Genomic DNA, 17,872 nt, shown 5'->3' with positions numbered 1-17,872 from the left:
GCTCACTCCGGGGCCGGTGCAGGGATGCTCCGCCGGGAGGTTGCATAGAATGGCTGGTTTGTCCCCACCGGGCTGGCGCGGGGCAGGGAGCAGAGCAGGAGTCTGTGGCAGCGAGGAAGACGAAGCAGAAGGGCTTTGCCTTTGGGGGAGGCTTGCAGGGCACGGAGCCCGGGCTGCTGGGCCAGCTCGTGCCCTCCTGCCTCCGTGCCCGCCGCACGGTCCGCTCTCGGGGTCCTGTCCCCATCCGTGTCACCGTGGCTGTGTCCTGGGCACGGCGGCTCTGCTGCAGCTCTGCCACCTCCTGCAAGCCGGCACTGGCACGGCCCTGCCAGTCTTGGCAAAGAAATAGTGAAAAGCGTAAGTTATAAATAATATAAATAAGAACGTTTAAATAGACTCACCCAAACTTTACGGCTACATTGACCCCCTCCTCCTGAGCGCAGGCGGGGGGCGATGGCGAGGGGGCCGGGAGCCGGCCGGGGAGGGGGCCAGGCAGAGGCTGGGGGTGCGCGGGGGGTGGTTGGGGTTTCGGTGCTGCCCCAGGGCTCGGTCTCCAGCCCAGCCACCAGCGTGGCCGTTTGCACGGCGAGGGGGGCTGCACCTGCCCGGGGGGGGGCTGTTGCCCAGCCCGTCGCCGTGACGGGGGCCAGTCATGCCTGGCCAAGCCAGGAGCCGGCGGGGGACGTGTCCCGCGGGTCTCTACCGGGCGCCCCTCGCTCTTCCCCTGACACCGGGGCTGTGGAGCCACGGCGCCAGGGTGAGCGCCATGCCATGGGGCCATGTCCCATGGGACTGTGCCAGGCAGGGGGGCATCGGGGTGCCCCAGGGCCCAGGAGGTGGCTGCGGGCACCCCAGCCTCCAAGGGTGACTGACAGCCCTGCCCTCCCGTCAGCCGCACCGTCCATCAGTCCCGCCGAGCCGTCAGTCGTACCAGCCCATGGTCCCGGCTGAGTTAGGGTCAAGGTGAGGTTTTGCTCCTGGGGGGAGCAGAAAAGTGTCTTTTCTCCCCTGGGATCCCCCAGGAGGAGAAGCAGCAGCTCTAAATAAATAATAGTAATAAATTAAATAAATAGAAGTGAAAGTCACGAGCTGGGGGAGGAAAGTCTCTCCTGGGTCTGGAAGAGGTCCCCAGGTGAGTCCCCCGCAGAGAGACCTGCCTGGCTGCGGGGGGGCTCGGGGACCCGTGGGCGAGGAACCGGGCCCGCTGCGGGCCTGGCCGGATCCGGCCCGTCCCAGGGAGCGCTGGGGCACCCTCCTCCCGGTGGGGAGTGAGTCTGCGGGGATGTGTCCTCCAGCCACGGCACAGCCACAAACCGGCCGGCTGCAGCTGCAGGAGTGCTGGCACGGGGACCGGGACCGGGACGGGGATGGGGACGGGGACGGGGACAGGGATGGGGATGGGGATGGGGATGGGGATGGGGATGAGGACAGGGATGGGGATGAGGATGGGGATGTGCCACAGTGGGCTGGGGGGCTAGTTCCCTATTGCACAGCTGTGTTCGGAGCCCTTGAAGCAGGCGGACTCGTAGTGCTTGTTGAGGTACGACTTGAGGGCGAAGGTCTTCTCGCACTGCTTGCACTTGTAGTGCTTGAAGGCGGAGTGGGTCTGCATGTGGGCGCGCAGGTTGGAGCGGTCGGCGAAGGCTTTGCCGCAGTGGGAGCAGCCGAAGGGCTTCTCCCCGGTGTGCGACCGCATGTGGCCCTGCAGCAGCCAGGGCCGGCTGAAGGCTTTGCCGCACACGTCGCACTTGTGCTTGAGGTTGTGGGTGAGGACGTGCATGGCCAGGGCGGGCATGGAGACGTAAGCCTTGCCGCAGGTCGGGCATTTCCTCGCCATCTTGCTGTCCAGGCTGCGGTGGGTCTGCTTGTGCCGGCTGAGGTTGGAGGAGGTGGCGTAGGTCTTGCCGCACTCGGGGCAGGAGTGACGGTGGCTGCCGCGGCGCTGGCTCTCGCTGCGCCGGCGCGACCGCCCGTCCGTGATGAAGAAGGCGTCCATGGAGTAGCTGTCCGTCACCGCTGCCTCCCCGTTGAAGTAGCGGGCGGAAAAGCTGGACTGGGGGCTCTCGGGGTCGCTGTACTCCTCGTGGCCGGGCGCGTAGGCTGGGTCCGGCGGCGGCGGCGGCAGACCCTGCTTCTTGTCGGTGTCGTAGCCAGCGGGTGCCAGGCAGTGCTGGAGGTACCCTGTGGGACGACAGAGCGGGGTCACCATCGCTCCGGGCCAGCCCCACCGGGGACGGGGGAAAGCCACGAGCCAAAAATGCCCCTTGGGGGCACAGAACGGGGGCTGTCCCCCCCCACCGGTCCCTGTCCCCGCTCAGCCCCGGGGGCTGCCCCTGAGCACTGGAGCTGCCCCATCTGCACAGGGGCTGAGCCTGCCCAAGCTCCTGTCCGCATCTGCCGGCAGGATGGGTCCCATCCCGCGGGGCTGCCCTGGGTGGGAGCCGGGGCTGCGGGACGCCCAGCTGTGCCTGCCGGGGTGCCGCCCCACTGCCCCGGCCGCGGGCAGCCCCCGGGGGCCATTAGCCGCCAGGCAGCTGTCGGTGCCGGGAGCCTCATTGTTCACCGGGGCAGGCGCCGGTAATGAGCTCTGCTCCGTCCACCTCCTCGCCTCCAGAAATGCGGGGCAGCCGGGGCGAGGGGGAAGAGGCAGCGCAAAGGGGCTGGGAACGGCCCCCCGTGTCCCCCCCGTCCCCGGGGACGGGGCAGCGCCCGCAGGCCAGCAGCACCGGGGCCCTGGGTTCCCACCGAGGAGAGGGACCCACGGCCCCCCAGGCGCAGAGCGGGGCCCGGGTGCTGCTCCAGTAGTGTCACCCCCGTGTGACATTGGTGCAGGTCTGCTCATGGCCCCCCACTCTGCCGGGTGTCCCTGACCATGGCAGAGTAGGCGCCACATGGGCGTCCCCGTCCCTCCGTGCTGGCACACGAAGGTCATGGCGGCAGGAGCAGCGCAGCCCTCTCCCTGCTGGGCTAGCGGCCAGTGACCCTGTGGGACACGCTGCCACCTCGGGCCCCCCAAACCAGTCCCGGTGGTCTCCTGCCCCGTGCAGGACCCCCTGTCCTCCTCTTCAGAGGACACGTCCTTGCTGTTGGTGACAGCGGGGGCAGTCGGGGGCCCGGGGCCGGTGCATGGCCAGGCTCACCCGTGGACACCCCACCCCAGCTGCGGCCGAGCGTCCCCTAAATCCAGCCCCCCCCTCCGGGACCCCCCGTCCCCCTGCCCTGCTGACCCTGCCCGGGGCAAGCGGCTGCTGCCGTTCGGCCCACGGGAGGCTGGGGGTGTCCGCGGTGGGGAGGGGGCTGCGCGGCGGGGACGGAGCTGGGCCCCCCCGTCCCCCTGCACCGTGCTGACAGCGCGGTCGCGCGGGCTGTGCAGAAAGCGCTCTGCTCAGCAATTTCTCACGCTGCCTCCGAGCATGCAGCAAGGTTATTTCCAGGAGAGCAACGTCGGCAGCTTCTGCCCAGCTGCAGCGCATCCCTCCCCCACCGGCTCCCGGCTGCCGATGGGGGGGAGCAGGGGCCCCCCCGGGCCTCGCACCCCTGCCCCTGGCAGGGAAAGCCCCCCAAGGGCTGGGGAGCAGCGAGCAGTTGGAAACGGGGGGACAAGCAAGGCAGCGGTCGGGCAGTCTTGGCTTGTGCGTGGCTGGATCAGGCCCATCCCCGCACCCAGCTCAGCCTCCCGGTCCCCAGCAGCCGGGACCCCCCAGCCCAGGGCTCGGGACGGACGCCCCCGGCCCCCTCTTGCAGGACGGGTCCCTGGGCCGCCCCATCGGGGGGCTCTGCCGAGCCCGGGGGACTCCCAGAGTCCGGCTCAGTGTCCCCTGGCAGGACGGGGCTCCGGGGACCCCGGCCCCCCCCAGCCCAGCTCCTCGCACCTCTCCCGGCCTTGCGGGGAGGGGGCTGCCCCCCGCCTCCCCCCCCGTGCCCCGGGGAGGCGACGGCCCCCTCCGCGCTCCCGGGGGGGCTCGGGGCACCGCTGCGAACAATGAAACCCGCAAGCACGGCGAGGCTCCCGCTCCCCCCGCCGCCCCCCGAGGCCTGTGGCCGCCCCCCCCCCCCCCCCCAAATAAACTTGTGATGGGAAGGAGCCGGCCCCGCCGCACCCCGGGCTGCCCACGGGGCTGCCGCTGTCACGCAGGGGATGCTTCCCCACGGAGCAACTTCGGCAGGGGCCGCTGGCCCCGGAGCGGGGGGGGAGGCGAGGAGGGACCCCCCCGCACCCCCCGCACGACGCCCGGCTGCGGGACGCAACGCCCGGGCCCCCCCGCCCCCGCCGGCCCCGCGTCCCCCCGGCCCCCGCGCTGCCCCGCCGGGCGCACACACAATAGCGGCGGGGGGGCCCCCGGAGCCCCCGGCCCCGCACTCACCATCGCCGGCGGCGGGGCCCGGCAGCGCGTACGGGGGCTCCAGGGGGGCGTAGGGGGGTCCGGGGGCCCCGGCGGCCGGGAACGCCTCCGCCTTCAGCTTCTTCACCAGGAAGGAGCGGGGCATGGCGGGGCCGGGCCGGCGCCCTCAGCACTGGACAGCTCCGGTACCGGCACCGCCACCGGCCCCGCCGCCGGCCCCCGCCCCGCCCCGCCCCGGCCCCGCGCTGCTCCCGGCGCTCCGGCCCCGGCTGTGCGGGCGGCGAGGTGCGGGGAGCCGAGTGCGAGGGGCGGGCAGGCAGGCAGGCAGGCAGGCAGGCAGCAGGGCGGCGAGGAGGAGGAGGAGGAGGTGGAGGAGGAGGGAAGGAGGAGGAGGAGGAGGAGGAGGGGGAGGAAGGCAGGCGGAGGGGGGGGGGAGGGGGCCGCTCCACCCCACCGCGCCCGGAGCCCCCCCGGAGCCCCCCCGGAGCCCCCCGAGCCGGCGGCAGCGCCGGGCGCCCCGGGCATCACGGCAGCGCGGGGTCCCCGCTCCCTCCCCCGGGCCCCCCCCCCCCCCCGGTCACGGACAATGGGGACACGCGGGGACGGGGGGGGGCCGCTCCGCTGCCTCCCACCGCCTTTGTCTCCCTGCCGCCAGCCCCCGGGGCCTGCGAAGGACGGGGCTGCAGGGCGGGGGTCCCCGTCCCCGTCCCTGTCCCCATCCCTGTCCCCATCCCTGTCCCCTGTCCCTTGTCTCCATCCCTGTCCCCTGTCCCTGTCCTTGTTTCTTGCACCTTTCTCCTGTCCCTACCCTTGCTCCCCTGTTCCTATCCCTGTTCCCTGTCCCCATTCCCGTCCCTCCTCCCTGTCCTCATCTCTGTCCCCTGTCCCCACTGACCCCTTTTCCTTGTCCCTTCCCCTGTCCCTTGTTCTCTGTCCCCATCCCTGTCCCCTCTTCCCTGCCCTCATCCCTGTCCCACCTCTGTCCTCTCCCCATCCCTGCCCGCTCTCCCTTCCCCCCCTCCCCGGTCCTCTTCCCTCTCCCTTTTCCCACCTTCTCCCCTTTTCCCATGTCCCCATGCCCATCCCTGTCCCCTGGGAAGCGCCGTGACCTTCGCAGCCCACAACAATAGCCGGGCTCGTGGCGGTGCATTGTTCCCTCCCGGAGCCCCCGCTCCCCCGCCTCCCCTCGCCGCCGCTCCCTGCCGCCCTCCCCGGAGCAGGATGAGGCCCCGGTCCTGCAGGCAGGCGGTGGCCCCGGGGCTGGCTCTCCCTGGGGCTGTGCTGGCCAGGGGCTGGTGGGTGACACCAGGACCTGGCTGGCAGCGGGCCCTGCTCTCCCCTGGGCGACACCGAGAGCGTGGCAGCACTTAGCGAAGGACAGTCCCTCATCTGCCACTGCAGACGGAGCGCTGGCACGGCCGGCACAGGGCAGCCCTGGGCACCCCGGCCTCGGGAGGCGCCAGCCCCTTTGGCCGGGCACGTGGCATCGGGCCTGGGGGTCAAAAGCAGCATGCCCGTGGCCAGCACCCTGGGCCAGCGGGCTCACAGCTGTGTCTGCTCCTTCAGCCGTGCTCAGAGCCAGGGCTGGGCCATCCCTGCATCGCACCGGGCCCGTGTGTCCCCACTCACTGCTTCGTGTGGCACCCCATAGCCCAGGGCATCCCACAGCCCAGGACATCCCACAGCATCCCACAGCCTCCCACAGCATCCCACAGCCCAGGATATCCCACAGCATCCCACAGCCTCCCACAGCATCCCACAGCCCACAGCCCAGGGCATCCCACAGCCTCCCACAGCCCACAGCATCCCCCAGCCTCCCACAGCATCCCCCAGCCCTGGGTACATCATAGCCCACAGGATCCCACAGCATCCCGTGTCCCACAGGATCCCACATCCCACAGCATCCCAGACCCCAGGCCATCCCACAGCATCCCACAGCCCAGGGCACCCCGCAGCTCCTCCCCCCCCCCCAGGGCTGGGGGTCCCGGGGCTGCTCCCCACGTGGGCTGGGGTCTCGCCTCCCCCCTCCCGCAGCGCTCGGCCGGGGCTCGCAGGCAGCGACACGAGTCCCATCTGGCCCCGCAGCGCAGCCCTGACGTCAGGGCTCTGCCAAGTTCAAGGTCACCTCTCCCAGAGGGCCGCGGTCCCGGGGGAAAGTCGCCCGCCGGGCTGCTCCCGGCGTCCCCCCCGCGCACCGGGCTCCTTGGCCTCCGCTCCCTGATTTATTTATCCGCGCGTGTGCCGTTTCTCTCCTGGAAGGCACGTTTGCAGAACGGGCGATTACTTACGCCCTAGTTGGGCCGGGCCTGCCTGCCTGCCTGCCTGCCTGCCCGCTGCCCTGGGATTTTGTCTCTCTCCAGGCTGTGGTGTAATAAGGGAGGTAATTAAGTGTAAAAGACAGGGGGAGGGAGGGCTGGGAGAGGGGGAAAAGGAACCCGGCTCCTTTCAGAGGCAGGGGACTGAGATAATGTATGTTAATAACCTGCAATCAGTCCTGCCGAGCTGTGCTAATATTGCTGACTGCAGCGGCTGGGCCCCCCCAAACCTGCCCCCGCCGCGGCGGGGAGGGAGGGGAGCGCCAGAAGAAAGGCTCAGCCTTTCTCCTCCGCTGCGGCCGTTCGAGGGCTGAATCGTGCCTTCCTGAGCAGCTGTATGGAAATAATTCCCATTGGAAGCGATTATTTCCCCGGCAAGAGGGAGGGGGCGGCGGGTGTCCGGTGGGCGAGGGTCCTGGGGGGCTCCCAAGGGCAGGAGCATCCTCTCGGGGTGCAAGGGGAGAGGGGCCAGGGCCCCGCTTCAGCTCCCGGTCTCCCCGCAGGGGCCATGGGATGCATCCCGCTCCCGGGATGAGACAAGGTGCCCCGCGGTGCCCCCGCACCTCCCACCGGTCCTCAGCCCCCCTCGGTCCCCCGTGGGCCCGGACCCTGGATGCGTGGTGCTGTGGGGTCAGGCAGGAGCTGCCGGGGGGATGCCCAGGGGTGCTGGGGGGCAGAGGCCGCTGCCCTCACTCCTGCCCTCTCTGCTGCCTTGGCCACCAGCTCGCGGGGCTGCTGGCCATTAGCTATTCTAGCCGCGTCCTTCCCGGAGGCGGCCGGGCCGCAGCCGGAGCCCCGAAGTGGCTTCAATCCGTGGCTTTGAGGTACGCCAGGCGCGGGTCTGGCGCTGCCGCCGGCTCGGGGAGCAGATTGCCAGACAAAGGGCCGGGGACAAAGGCCCGGCTGCCTCGTGCCCCGGGGAAGGGGCGCTGGCGCGTGCGGGGCGTGGGTGCCGGCCTGGCCTGGGGGCTGCCGCTGCCCCCCGACCCCCTGCACCCGCCATGCCCCGGTGCCCACCCGGCCCCCACCCTGGCTGGCACGGCTGGGGCGCAGTTGGGTACCAGGTGGCACAGCACTGGCACTGGTCCCATGCCACCCCCCCGACCGGTGCTGTGCCTGGCACCGCTCTGGGCACGGAGCTGTGCTGCGGCCTCTCTCCGGCTCTGCACCCCCAGCGCTGCCCGTCTCGGGGTGCAGCGGGGATGGGGTGCCGTGGGGCGCAGGGCTACGGGGAGCGAGCAGAAAGCATGGACGGGGCCACAGCAGAGGACTGCAAACACTGGGCAGGTCCCCCCCGTCCCTCTGTGCCTCAGTTTCCCCAGCTGCTATGTCAAAGCCCCCTGCCCGTGTCCCCCGCCGCGGTCCCTCTCCCCACAGCCAGGGCAGGGCAGGCTCCGGCACAGCCCTGCCCCAGCCGCCTTTGTCCCCGCTCCCCGCAGCTGGCTGCAAACCCACCGTCCCGGGGGCAGCTGCCGCCTGTGCCACGGCATGGGGCTGGGAACGCTGCCGGTGCCGCCGGGTGCAGCCGGGGCTGTGCCCACTCGCGGGGTCCTGGGGGGGCTTTGGGGCACGATGCCAAACGGCGCCAGACCCCCAGGGGAAGGGACAGGAGGTGGCCCCAGCAGAGCGGTACCCAGGCGGGGGCACCGGCACAGGCAGCCCCTCTCTGCCCGCCGGCACGGAGGGGCGCAGGCAGCAGGGAGACAGAGCGCTGAACAAATGCCTTCTATTGCTTTGAACGCGACGGGGACGCCCCATGCTCGGGCTGGGGACAAAGGCACGGAGCTGCTCCTGCCCGGGGACCCAGCCGAGCCCGGCGGGGAGACATGCCTGCAGCCACCCCAGTCCCAGCGCTGCTTCCTGGCCCGCCGGCCCTCGCTGGTTTTGGTGGTGCGTGCTGGCAAGAGGGGCTGTCCAGGGGTGCCCGTCCCGCTCACGTTGGGCACTGCAGGCTGCAGTAGTCAGCGGATTTGAAGAAGCCGTAGATGTTGACGAGGGGAAACATGAGCAGGGCCCCGAGGAGGGAGCCCAGCTGCTCCACTGCCCCGTACCACACCAGCGCGCTGTGGCTGCGGCTCCGCAGGATCACCCCGGCCATCACCTTCACGTAGGAGAGCGTCCCAGTGAAGAGCACCCAGGAGAGGACCTGGCAGCGCAGGGGGGGAGAGTGGTCAGCGGGGCTGGGGATGTCCCCCACCGTGGGAATGGGAGACAGCGCAGTGACCTCCCTGGGCAAGAGGGACCCCGTGACTTACGATGGTGGCATCGCCCCACTGGGACTGCTGGAGGAGCGGGCAGGGGCTCATCACCGCGATGGCCATGTTGTAGGCGCCAAAGCCCATCCCTGCCATGGTGAGGGTGCCCAGCAGGGCCAGGGACCTGCAAGACACACGTGGGTGACACCAGGGAGTGCTGCCAGCCCGGCCTCGGTGAGTGGCACAGGCCTGCGGCACAAGCTGAGCGGCTCCATGCTGATCCCATCCTCCTTTCCTGGAGTGTCTCTGCCACCAGGGCACCGGCACCCTGCGGACCCTCTCCCCTGGCTGCCTTCTCCCCCCACCCCATTGCAAAGCGGGGGCTGTTCCTGGGGCAGAAGCCCCCGGAGCGCACCCCGCCGCGGCCCCCGGCACCCCGCTACCCACCTGCTGGGCAGGACCATGGCCACGATGCAGGCGAGGGGGTTGGCCATGGAGCTGAGCGTGGCCGCGAGGTGGTAGGCGGTGTTGCCGTAGGGCAGGCAGGAGTAGGACTGCACGGATGGCAGGACCCCGTTTGTCAGAGCGCTCACCCAAGCGATGAGGAGGTAGATGAAGGAGAGCTTGGCCAGGGGGTAGGAGACCTTCTCCGGCAGGATATCCCTGTGCCCCTTGGCATCCTTTGAGCACGAGCAGCCTCCGCTCAGCCGCGAGCCAACTCCCTCGTTGGAGATCTGCTCAAATGAGCTCAGCATGATGCTGCTGGGAAACAGCTGCTGCTGGGAGAGCTCCCACACCTGGGGCTGCCTGGCGAGGAAGAAGAAGGCCAGCAAGCAGGCCAGCATCATTACAGTCATGAGGAGGAAGAAGACGAGGGTGGAGAAGTTGGCCGGGAGGTAGCGGGTCTCCAGCTGGAAGATGGTGCTCTGCACGGTCTCGTTGCCGGTGGTGATGTTGACCGTGTGGGTAATGTTGGCACAGCTGGAGATGCCGGAGCCCTGGCCCAGGGCGATGAGAGCGGGGATCAGCCCACTGAGCCCTTCGCCTATGAAGAAGGTGGTCAGGTACTGGGGCTGCAGCTGCATCATGAAGGGCAGGAAGGTGACGGAGGAGGTGCAGTCCACCAGGGCCAGGAAGAAGGTGAGGACCAGGAAGGCAGTGCTGTGGGGCGTCCCGGCAATGAGGGACGTGTAGTTCCAGAGGAAGGCCAGGAGCAAGCAGGCCACGACACCCACGGACACGACCACGTAGATAACGGCCACCTCCTTCAGCAAGCCGGGCCGAAAGCGGTGCATGAGGGTGACGAAGAGAGGCCCGATGTTGGCCATCTGGATGATGATGGTGATGTAGGAGGGCAGGTCCCACTGCTCCGGCAGCACCGTCACCAGCAGCGGCAGCTCGACCCACAGCCCGTTGATGGCCACCCAGGAGCCCGTGCCGAAGGCGCAGGCGAGGAGGTGGGTGAGCAGCGCCATGGCTCAGAGCTGGGTGCCTGGGCCCGGGCGCGACACTGCCACACTGCAGGGAGAGGCTTCCATCAGTGGCGGGGTGAGACCCGAACCCCCCAGACCCCAACCCTGGCCTCCCGCGACTGCTGCCTGCGTTCCCCCTCCTGCAGGCAGGCGGGCAGGCAGGCACAGCGGCTCCTCTCCCACAGGCCACGGGGGGTGCGGGACTCGCAGAGCAGCACGGCCTCCCCACGGCCCGGCCCAGCCCCGCTTTGCCCCCCGCAAGCCCTGGGGACCCCCCTGCTCCCTGCGGGCGATGACGCTGCACCCTCCCGCGCTGGGTGCGGGACCTGCTCGGCTCCGCCTGGGCCCCGTCCCGGCGAGCCGGGGCTCGGCAGCACCAGGCGCAGAGCCAGGATGGGACCCGGCAGGGCATCGAACCCGCCCCAGCTCACGGTGCGGCGCGGCACAGCCTGGCATGGGGTGAAGATGGCTCTCACCTGGGGACCGAGAGGCCTGGGCAGCTGCTCTGCTGGGAATGGAGGCCTCGTACCTCCCACCGCATCCGCAGGGCAGGGCAAAGCAGCGCCCGTCTCCTCCCAGCCAGGTCCCGTGTGATCCCGGCAGGCTTCAGCGGCCGCGGGGAGAAGGGCCGCGGCAGCCCCAACGGCCAACCGGCCCCGGCTCATACCAGCGAGCTGAGTCAGCCTGGATCTGGCCCCATCCCCTGCCCTCCCCGGGCACCGGCTCCCGTCCCGCTCCCGGGAAGGAGAACCCCCACAGCCCGTGTCCCCGCGTCCCCGTGACCCCGCAGTCCGGCAGAGCCTGACTCCAGCCTTCTGCCGCAGCGCCGAGCTCGGCGGAGGAAACCCGCGTCTCCCAGGGCTGAGCCTGGCGGGTGCAACAACGCACCCATGGCTCTGGCCCCGCGGGGAGGCGTCGGGGACTCTGGTACGGAGCAGGAGCCAGGACGGAAGCGGGCTCCCGGTCTGACCGGTGCCTCGGAAATCCCTGGGGCATCTCCCAAGGGGAAACTCACGGCGCTTTGGGGAACCGGCAGCAGCACGCGGGCGGGAGCGAGTCCTGGCTGCCGGCGCAGTGACGTGAGGCGGGCGCGTCACCACCTCCGGATGCAGACGGGTGATGACCTGACCTCGCTCTGCTCCTCGTCCTGGTCCCAGCTGGCAGAGTCCCTGGGGTTGGGGGGCGGCCGGGGGGGACCCTGCACCCTCCTGCCACGTGCTCAGCTGCGGGGTCCAAAGCTGCGTTTTAGGGTGCCTGTCCTGGGGGGGGGCGGGTCCCAGCAGGTCCTGGGGACACACATGAGCTGCGGGGACGGTTGGCTGCCGGCACAGGGTGTGATGTGATAAAAGTGATAAGAAAGTGTAAGGAAAAGCTTTGAAGTCCTTGGAGGGATGAGTGGGGGGGTCCCACTCCAGAGGGGACCCTCGGGGCCAGAGGGACCAGCTCTGCTCCCAGCCATCCCCCCATGGGGCAGGGCAGGGGCATGGGGGCACGGTCAGAGGGGGCAGGGGCTCAGGACCCCCCGCTCATGCCTGCCCTCCCGGTGGGTCCCCAGTTTTCACCAGCGCAGCCCCCGTCCCCGGGTGGGCACAGGGCCAGCTGCGGGGTCCCGCTCCCCTCTCCCCACCACCGAGCCCAGCTCGTCCCGTGCAGCCCGACCCTGGGTGCTGGGTGGGGCCTTTCAGCTCCAAACTCTTTCCCGGTGGCCAAAGTCCAACCGTGCCACCTCCAGCTTCCAGCCACCTCCTGCCCTCGCCCTGACAGCCCCGGGGACAGCCCGGCCGCTGCCCTGCCCCGGGGGCCGCTGCTGCCCTCCGTCCCCACGTACCACCTGCGCCAGGGACAGCGCCGTGCCTGCTGCCCGCCCGGCCGTGGCGCAGGGCGCTCGCTGCAGCGTCACTGCTGGCCCAGTGCACCCTGGCTTGGCCGGGTGCCCGTGATTATTCTTGGCGGTGTCCTGGACTTTGCACTTGTCCCTGGCTGAACTGCGTCCCACCTATTTCAGGCTGCTTCTTGCAGGTGTGAATGTCACCCGGTGACAGTGCCTGTCCCCACCGGGGATCTCTGCAGGGTGACGGGCTGGGATGGGGCCCTCGGGGACCCCTGAGCGTGGCGGCTGTCCCATCTCGGGTGCACTGCGGGGCCGGGCACCTCTGACCCCATGTCCAGTGAGATGGGACCAGGCGATCAGCCAAGGTGTGAGCCGCTTGCACTGGCTGGGAGGTGACACAGGTGAGGAGACAGAGGCAAGGCCACCCCCAGCAGCACAGCCCCCATCCCATCCCATCCCATCCCATCCCATCCCAGCACCCAGCACCCAGCACCCTGGGACGCCTCACGGCAGCTCTTCCCCCAGCACCCACCGGGTGTCGCTGGGAGAGCAGGCTGCAGCCCTGCAAAACCTGGGGCTGCCTTCTCCAGTGGCCTGCCTGCCCTGCCTGCCCTGCCTGCCCTGCCTGCCCTGCCTGCCTGCCTGCCCTGCCAGCGCCTGGCCCTCCGGGGGGCTGCACCCGGCCCCTGCACCCTGCCCTGCTCCTGGCTCCGTCCCTGCCCCAGCCGAGGGGTTGCAGAAGGGACAAGGGTGTCCCTGTGCCCCTGGGGCTGCAGGGACGCTGCTGGCACAGCTGGGTGCCCGCAGCAGGGCATGGGTGGAGGTGCTGCCATGGCTTAACCCCAGCAGGCAGCTCAGCACCGTCCAGCCGCTCGCTCACCCCCACCCCGGTGGGATGAGGGGGAGAACGGGAAGGGTAAAAGGAAGAAAACAGGCAGGTTGAGATAAAGACAGTTTCACAGGGAAAGCAAAAGCTGCGTGCGCAAGCAAAGCAAAAGCAGGCATTCCTTCGCTGCTGCCCGCGGCGGGGAGGTGTTTGGCCACCCCCGGGGCAGCAGGGCTCCGGCACGCCTAACGGTGACTCGGGAAGGCAAATGCCATCGCTCCGAACGTCCCCCCTTCCTTCTTGCTGAGCACAGCATCATATGGTCTGGGATATCCCTGGATCGGTGGGGGTCCCATCCGTGCCCCCTCCCAGCTCCTCGTCACCGCTGGCCCGCTCGCTGGCGGGGCAGGGTGAGAAGCAGAAAAGGCCTTGATGCTGCGCAAGCGCTGAGCGATAACTAAAACATCCCTGGGTTATCAGCACTGTTTTCGGCACGAATCCAAAACAGTCTCGTACCAGCTTGGCGTGGTTTAACCTGGCAGGCAGCTGAACACCACGCAGCCCTTCGCTCGCTCCCCCCCCGCAGCAAGATGGGGGAGAGAAGCGGTAAAAAAAAAAAAGTAGGAAAAGAAAAAAAAAAAGGTAAAATTCGTGGATTGAGATAAGGACAGTTTAATAGGACAGAAAAGGAAGGGAAATAATAATAATAGTAATAATGATAAAAGAACATACAGAATAAGTGATGCACAATGCAATTGCTCACCACCTGCCGACCGATGCCCAGCCAGTGGTCTGCCCTCTGGCCAGCTCCCCCCAGTTTATATACTGGGCATGACGTCACACGGTATGGTATAGCCCTTTGGCCGGCTTGGATCAGCTGTTCGGGCTGCGCTCCCTCCCAGCTTCTCGCGAGCAGGGAATGAGAAGCTGAGAAGCCCTTGGCTAGTGCAGGCACTACTTAGCAACAGCTACATCATCTGGGTGTTATCAGCATTATTCTCGTACTAAATCCAAAAGACAGCACTATGTCAGCTACTAGGAAAAAAAAAATTAACTCTATCCCAGCCGAAACCAGTACAGGTGCCCAGGGGGAACTGGGGGGGGGGGAGCGGGTCCAAGATGCTGGGAGAAGCCAGGCGCGGGGGGCTCGGGCTGGCCCCAGGGCAGCGGAGGTCCCTGTGCGTCCACAGGGATGGGGACGGGGACGGGGACAGGGAGGGGACGGCCACTGTCCTGTGTTTAATTTGGCAGCACAAAGGAGCGGTGCAGGCGGCGGTGGGACCCGTCCCAAGGGCGAATGGCTGTGGTGCAGGGGCAGGGAAGCCCAAGGGGGTGCTGGGCGCGGGACCCCCATGCTGCCACTTCGTGCTTCTCACCGAAATCCGCCCGACGCATGCTGCCTGCCCTGCCTGCACGGGTGAGACAGCTGTGCCTCCTCTGCCCCTTCTCCGCGCCGCAGCTGAGCCCCCGGCCGCTCGCCCCTCCGCACCCCCGGCAGACGCGAGCCAAGGCCCCAGAGGCAGATGGCAACATTTGGTAGCCGAGTGGTCCCCGGCCACGGGACTTTGCTGGGCTCCAGTGACCCATCCCCAACTGCAGCCAGCGCAGGGTGGGCAGCCCAGGAGAGTGGGGGTCCGTCCTCGAGCTCAGCCTCGGCAAAAGCCATCCCCTAATATCTGCTTTCAGCCGAGAGCAGTGGGGATGGTCTTCCTGGGCAGGGGGAGGCTGCTGCTCCATTGCTGGGGGACAAGGGGGACCCCCTCACCCCAGGGACCAACCCCGGGCAAGTAGGTATGACCCCCCAGACTTGGGTGCAGGGACCCGCTGGCAGGCCCCAGCCGCTGGCCCCTGGCAGCCCCCCGGCCCCATTTCCATCCCATTTCCATGTGAAAGGAGCAGGTCAAGTTGAAAGTTGAAAGGCTGGTGGGGGGCGGCCGGGAAGGGGCGGCTGCCGGAGGTGAGACCCCGACAAAAGGGCCGGATCCCCAGGGCCCTGCGCTTGCCTGGCCACGGGCTGCGGCCCCAGCCCCGCCGGCAGCCACCATCTGCGGGTCCACACTGCCGCGCGTCGCCGCCATCGCGCAGACAAAGGCCTCGTACCCGGCACGTCCCCATCTGTCACCTCCCCGGCTCCTGGCCCTGAGCTGCTGCCTGCGGAGACGTGCAGGGAGAGCTGGGTGCAGGCAGCATCCTTCCCTCCCATCCTTCCCTCTGCCCGCGGGAGCAAGGCGATGCTGGGCCCAGCGAGAGCTCCCCAGCGAGTCCCCAGGTCCCTCGGAAAGCCATCCCGCCCGGCAGAGCCGCTCTGCGGAGCCCACAGCGGGGGAAACTGAGGCAGGAGCAGGTGGTGCCTCGCCCCGTGTCAGGGCACGGGGTGATGCCCCCACTGCAAAGCCGGGCGCAGCTGCAGCGTGGCAAGGGGCTGTAATTAAACGCCAGGAATTAGCACCCACCCAGGTGAGGGGGTTGGGGGTCTCCCGGCTCCAGGGGTGCCTCTGCCTGGGGCTGCCCGAGCTGCACCAAGCCCTGGCCTTGCTGCTCCACAGGTGCTGCCGGGCACCCACAGCTGCCTCCACTCAGCACTTCCAGGGAGGATTTGGCCTCTGAGCACGCTTTTTGCTCGTTGGCGGCTGCATTTAGCTCCCGGAAGGTCCTCGAAGCGGCACAAGGGGGGCCCAGCCCCGAGCCTCTGCGGGAGGTGAGAGCGGAGCCAGTGCCCGCACCCGCCTGCCCCTCTTTTCCAAACGCCATTCCTCCATCCGTGCCCCGTCCCCGTGTCCCTGGGGCAGCGGCAGAGGTGCTGAGCCGGGTGCTGGGGGAGCGCTCCTGCGGCAGGCTGCCCTCCCGAAACCTGTCCCGGGATGCTCCCAGAGAGGGTGAGGCTCCGGGGCGCTGCCTGGCTCCAACGCCCCGCTCCAAAAGCACCCGGCTGCCCAGACGTGCCCGGGCAGCTGCCTGCAGCCGGCTGCCTGCACCCCGCGCAGGCTCGGTGGCCGCGGGCGTACGCAGCCCGGCCGGGCGGGTGCCTGCAGGCTCTGCCCTCACCCGCCACGCCAGGCAGTGTTTTTCCAGCCGAGCTCGTTGTGCGGATCCACCTTTGCCGTTGTTCAAGCGCGGGGCAGCCCTCTGGCCGTTTTCCATGTGCTTTGCTTGGCTCTTCTCCCTCCGCCAGCTCCTTGTCTTGCTTCCAAGAGCGGTTTGAACAATGCAGGGCTGTAAGCGAGCTCTGTGCTGCATGGGCCAAACGCTCGGCCCCTCCATGCAGAGCCGGTCCTCGCCGCGGGAGGTGCCCGTACCATGGGGCAGGAGCTGCCTGTTGGGGCCAGCAGGTCCGCATGGCTGGGGGCTTGGTGACCCTGCGATGGTCTGTCACCTCCCTTTGTGCTATCCGGGTCATTTTCCTCTATTTTGGAGTTTATTGCAGGGGGTTGCTGCCAGGCATATGGGGAAACAAGGCGAGTTTCCCAAATTGGAGCAGGCCTTGCCGGCTGGCCGTGCCGGCGGCACGTGGGCAGCAGGGTGGCAGCTCCCTGCCTGCGGGAGGGCTGTGACTTTTCCCCTCTCCCTGAAGCCCTGGCAGGGCATCAGGGCCCTCTGCCTGCAGCGGGCAGGGGACGTCCAGAGGCATTTTGGCTTTGGTGGTGTGAGCACCTCAGGCCGTGCATCCGCGCTGCCCAGCCGGCACCATGGACTGAACCGGCACTCGCGCTGGGACGTCACCGGCTACCGTCACGCTGCGTGACGCAGCCTGGCATGGAGGAATGTCCTGTGGTTTTAATCCCATGTGAGCGCTGAGCCGCCTCGGAGGGCGTCCTCGCCTGGCGCTGACTCAGTGGGAGCAGCCGCGGTGCGGAGCCGCTCCAGCGCCCCGCCAGCCGCCGTCCCGCGAGGAGAAGGGGAAGACGTGGCTGGGGAGGAGGAGGTGCAGGGACACCAGGACACCCCCGGGACGAGCGTGGGGAGAAGCAGTCTGGCAGCTGAGCTGCGCCGAGGAGGCTCCCACGTCGCAGGGCCGATCCAGGTAGGCAGCAGAGGTGGTGCCGGTCCTGTGCCGGTCCTGTGCCGGCAGCGTGGGGCTGGGTCACCCGGTGAGCGGGAGGCACAACAGCACGTCTCCCGGCACGGCTCTCTGGAGCGGCTGCCTCCAGGCAGGAGGTGGTCCGGTGTGCCCAGCGAGCGGGATGGGCTGCCCACACCAGGAGGGAGAGGAGCTGGGGTCGCGGCTGGGCATCGCCTGGCAGGAGCGGGGCTGTCAGCCCTGGCACTCGGGTCCCCACGCTCCAGGCGGGTTTGGGGCACGGGATAAAGTTGTTGTGTTTTCGGGGCTGTTTGGAGGGTGGCTCAGCTCGGCTCGGCTGGGCTTGTCACAGCCCGGCTCAGCGCGGCCATGCCAGGGCAGGCAGCTCAGCGCCGCAGGAATGCGGAGCAGCAGGTTGTGCCCGGCCGGGCCATCCTTGATGGCCAGGCAGGGGAGGGGAGCCCACGCCGGCCGCAGGTGGCTGTGCTGGTGGCCGGCTGTCCTCGTCCCTGCGCCCCAACAGCCATCCCCTCCATGGCTTGGCCCCGGGGCTGAGCCTCTGGCACCGAGCTGAGCTCCAGCGCCCGACGTGGGGACATGTCCCTGCTTTGCCTTGCCCGAGGGGGCACGTTTGCACCACTGTGCCAAGCCAGGGAGCCCTCCCTGCGCCGGGCACAGGGTACGAGGGCAGCGGGGCAGGCCATCGGCAGGGTGCTGCCATGGGGCGCGGGGTCTGGGTGGTGCTGGACCTGAGGGGTGCTGCTGCACGGGCACCTGGCTGGCAGCCGGTGCTCCCCGCTGCCCCGGTCCCTGGCACCAGCTGGGCTGCGGGGCCGTGGGGCCCTGCTTCCCGTGGGGGCTGTAAGCACGGC

At 69.2% G+C, this 17,872-nt stretch overlaps 2 protein-coding genes across 2 annotated transcripts; both read right to left on the bottom strand.

Annotated features, from left to right (window-relative positions):
* Positions 1–1,122: 1,122 nt before the first annotated feature.
* Positions 1,123–4,488, bottom strand: SCRT2 (scratch family transcriptional repressor 2; the record flags this gene model as incomplete). The annotated part of the gene is made up of 2 exons (XM_082325781.1): positions 1,123–2,181; positions 4,365–4,488. 2 exons carry the CDS (start codon positions 4,486–4,488, stop codon positions 1,475–1,477), a joined length of 831 nt encoding a protein of 276 aa, XP_082181907.1. The 3' UTR covers positions 1,123–1,474.
* Positions 4,489–8,370: 3,882 nt separating this feature from the next.
* On the bottom strand, positions 8,371–10,328 carry SLC52A3 (solute carrier family 52 member 3; the record flags this gene model as incomplete). Its single annotated transcript, XM_082325594.1, has 3 exons — positions 8,371–8,804; positions 8,914–9,037; positions 9,301–10,328. The coding sequence occupies 3 exons, from the start codon at positions 10,326–10,328 to the stop codon at positions 8,592–8,594; spliced, it is 1,365 nt and encodes a 454-aa protein (XP_082181720.1). The 3' UTR covers positions 8,371–8,591.
* Positions 10,329–17,872: the final 7,544 nt, after the last annotated feature.

This window comes from Platalea leucorodia, assembly GCF_965183815.1.
Source record: "Platalea leucorodia genome assembly, chromosome: 13".
In the NCBI taxonomy this organism is placed as follows: Eukaryota; Metazoa; Chordata; class Aves; order Pelecaniformes; family Threskiornithidae; genus Platalea; species Platalea leucorodia.
The sequence above is the reverse complement of the archived record's forward strand: the minus strand, read 5'-3'. Positions and strand labels throughout refer to the sequence as shown.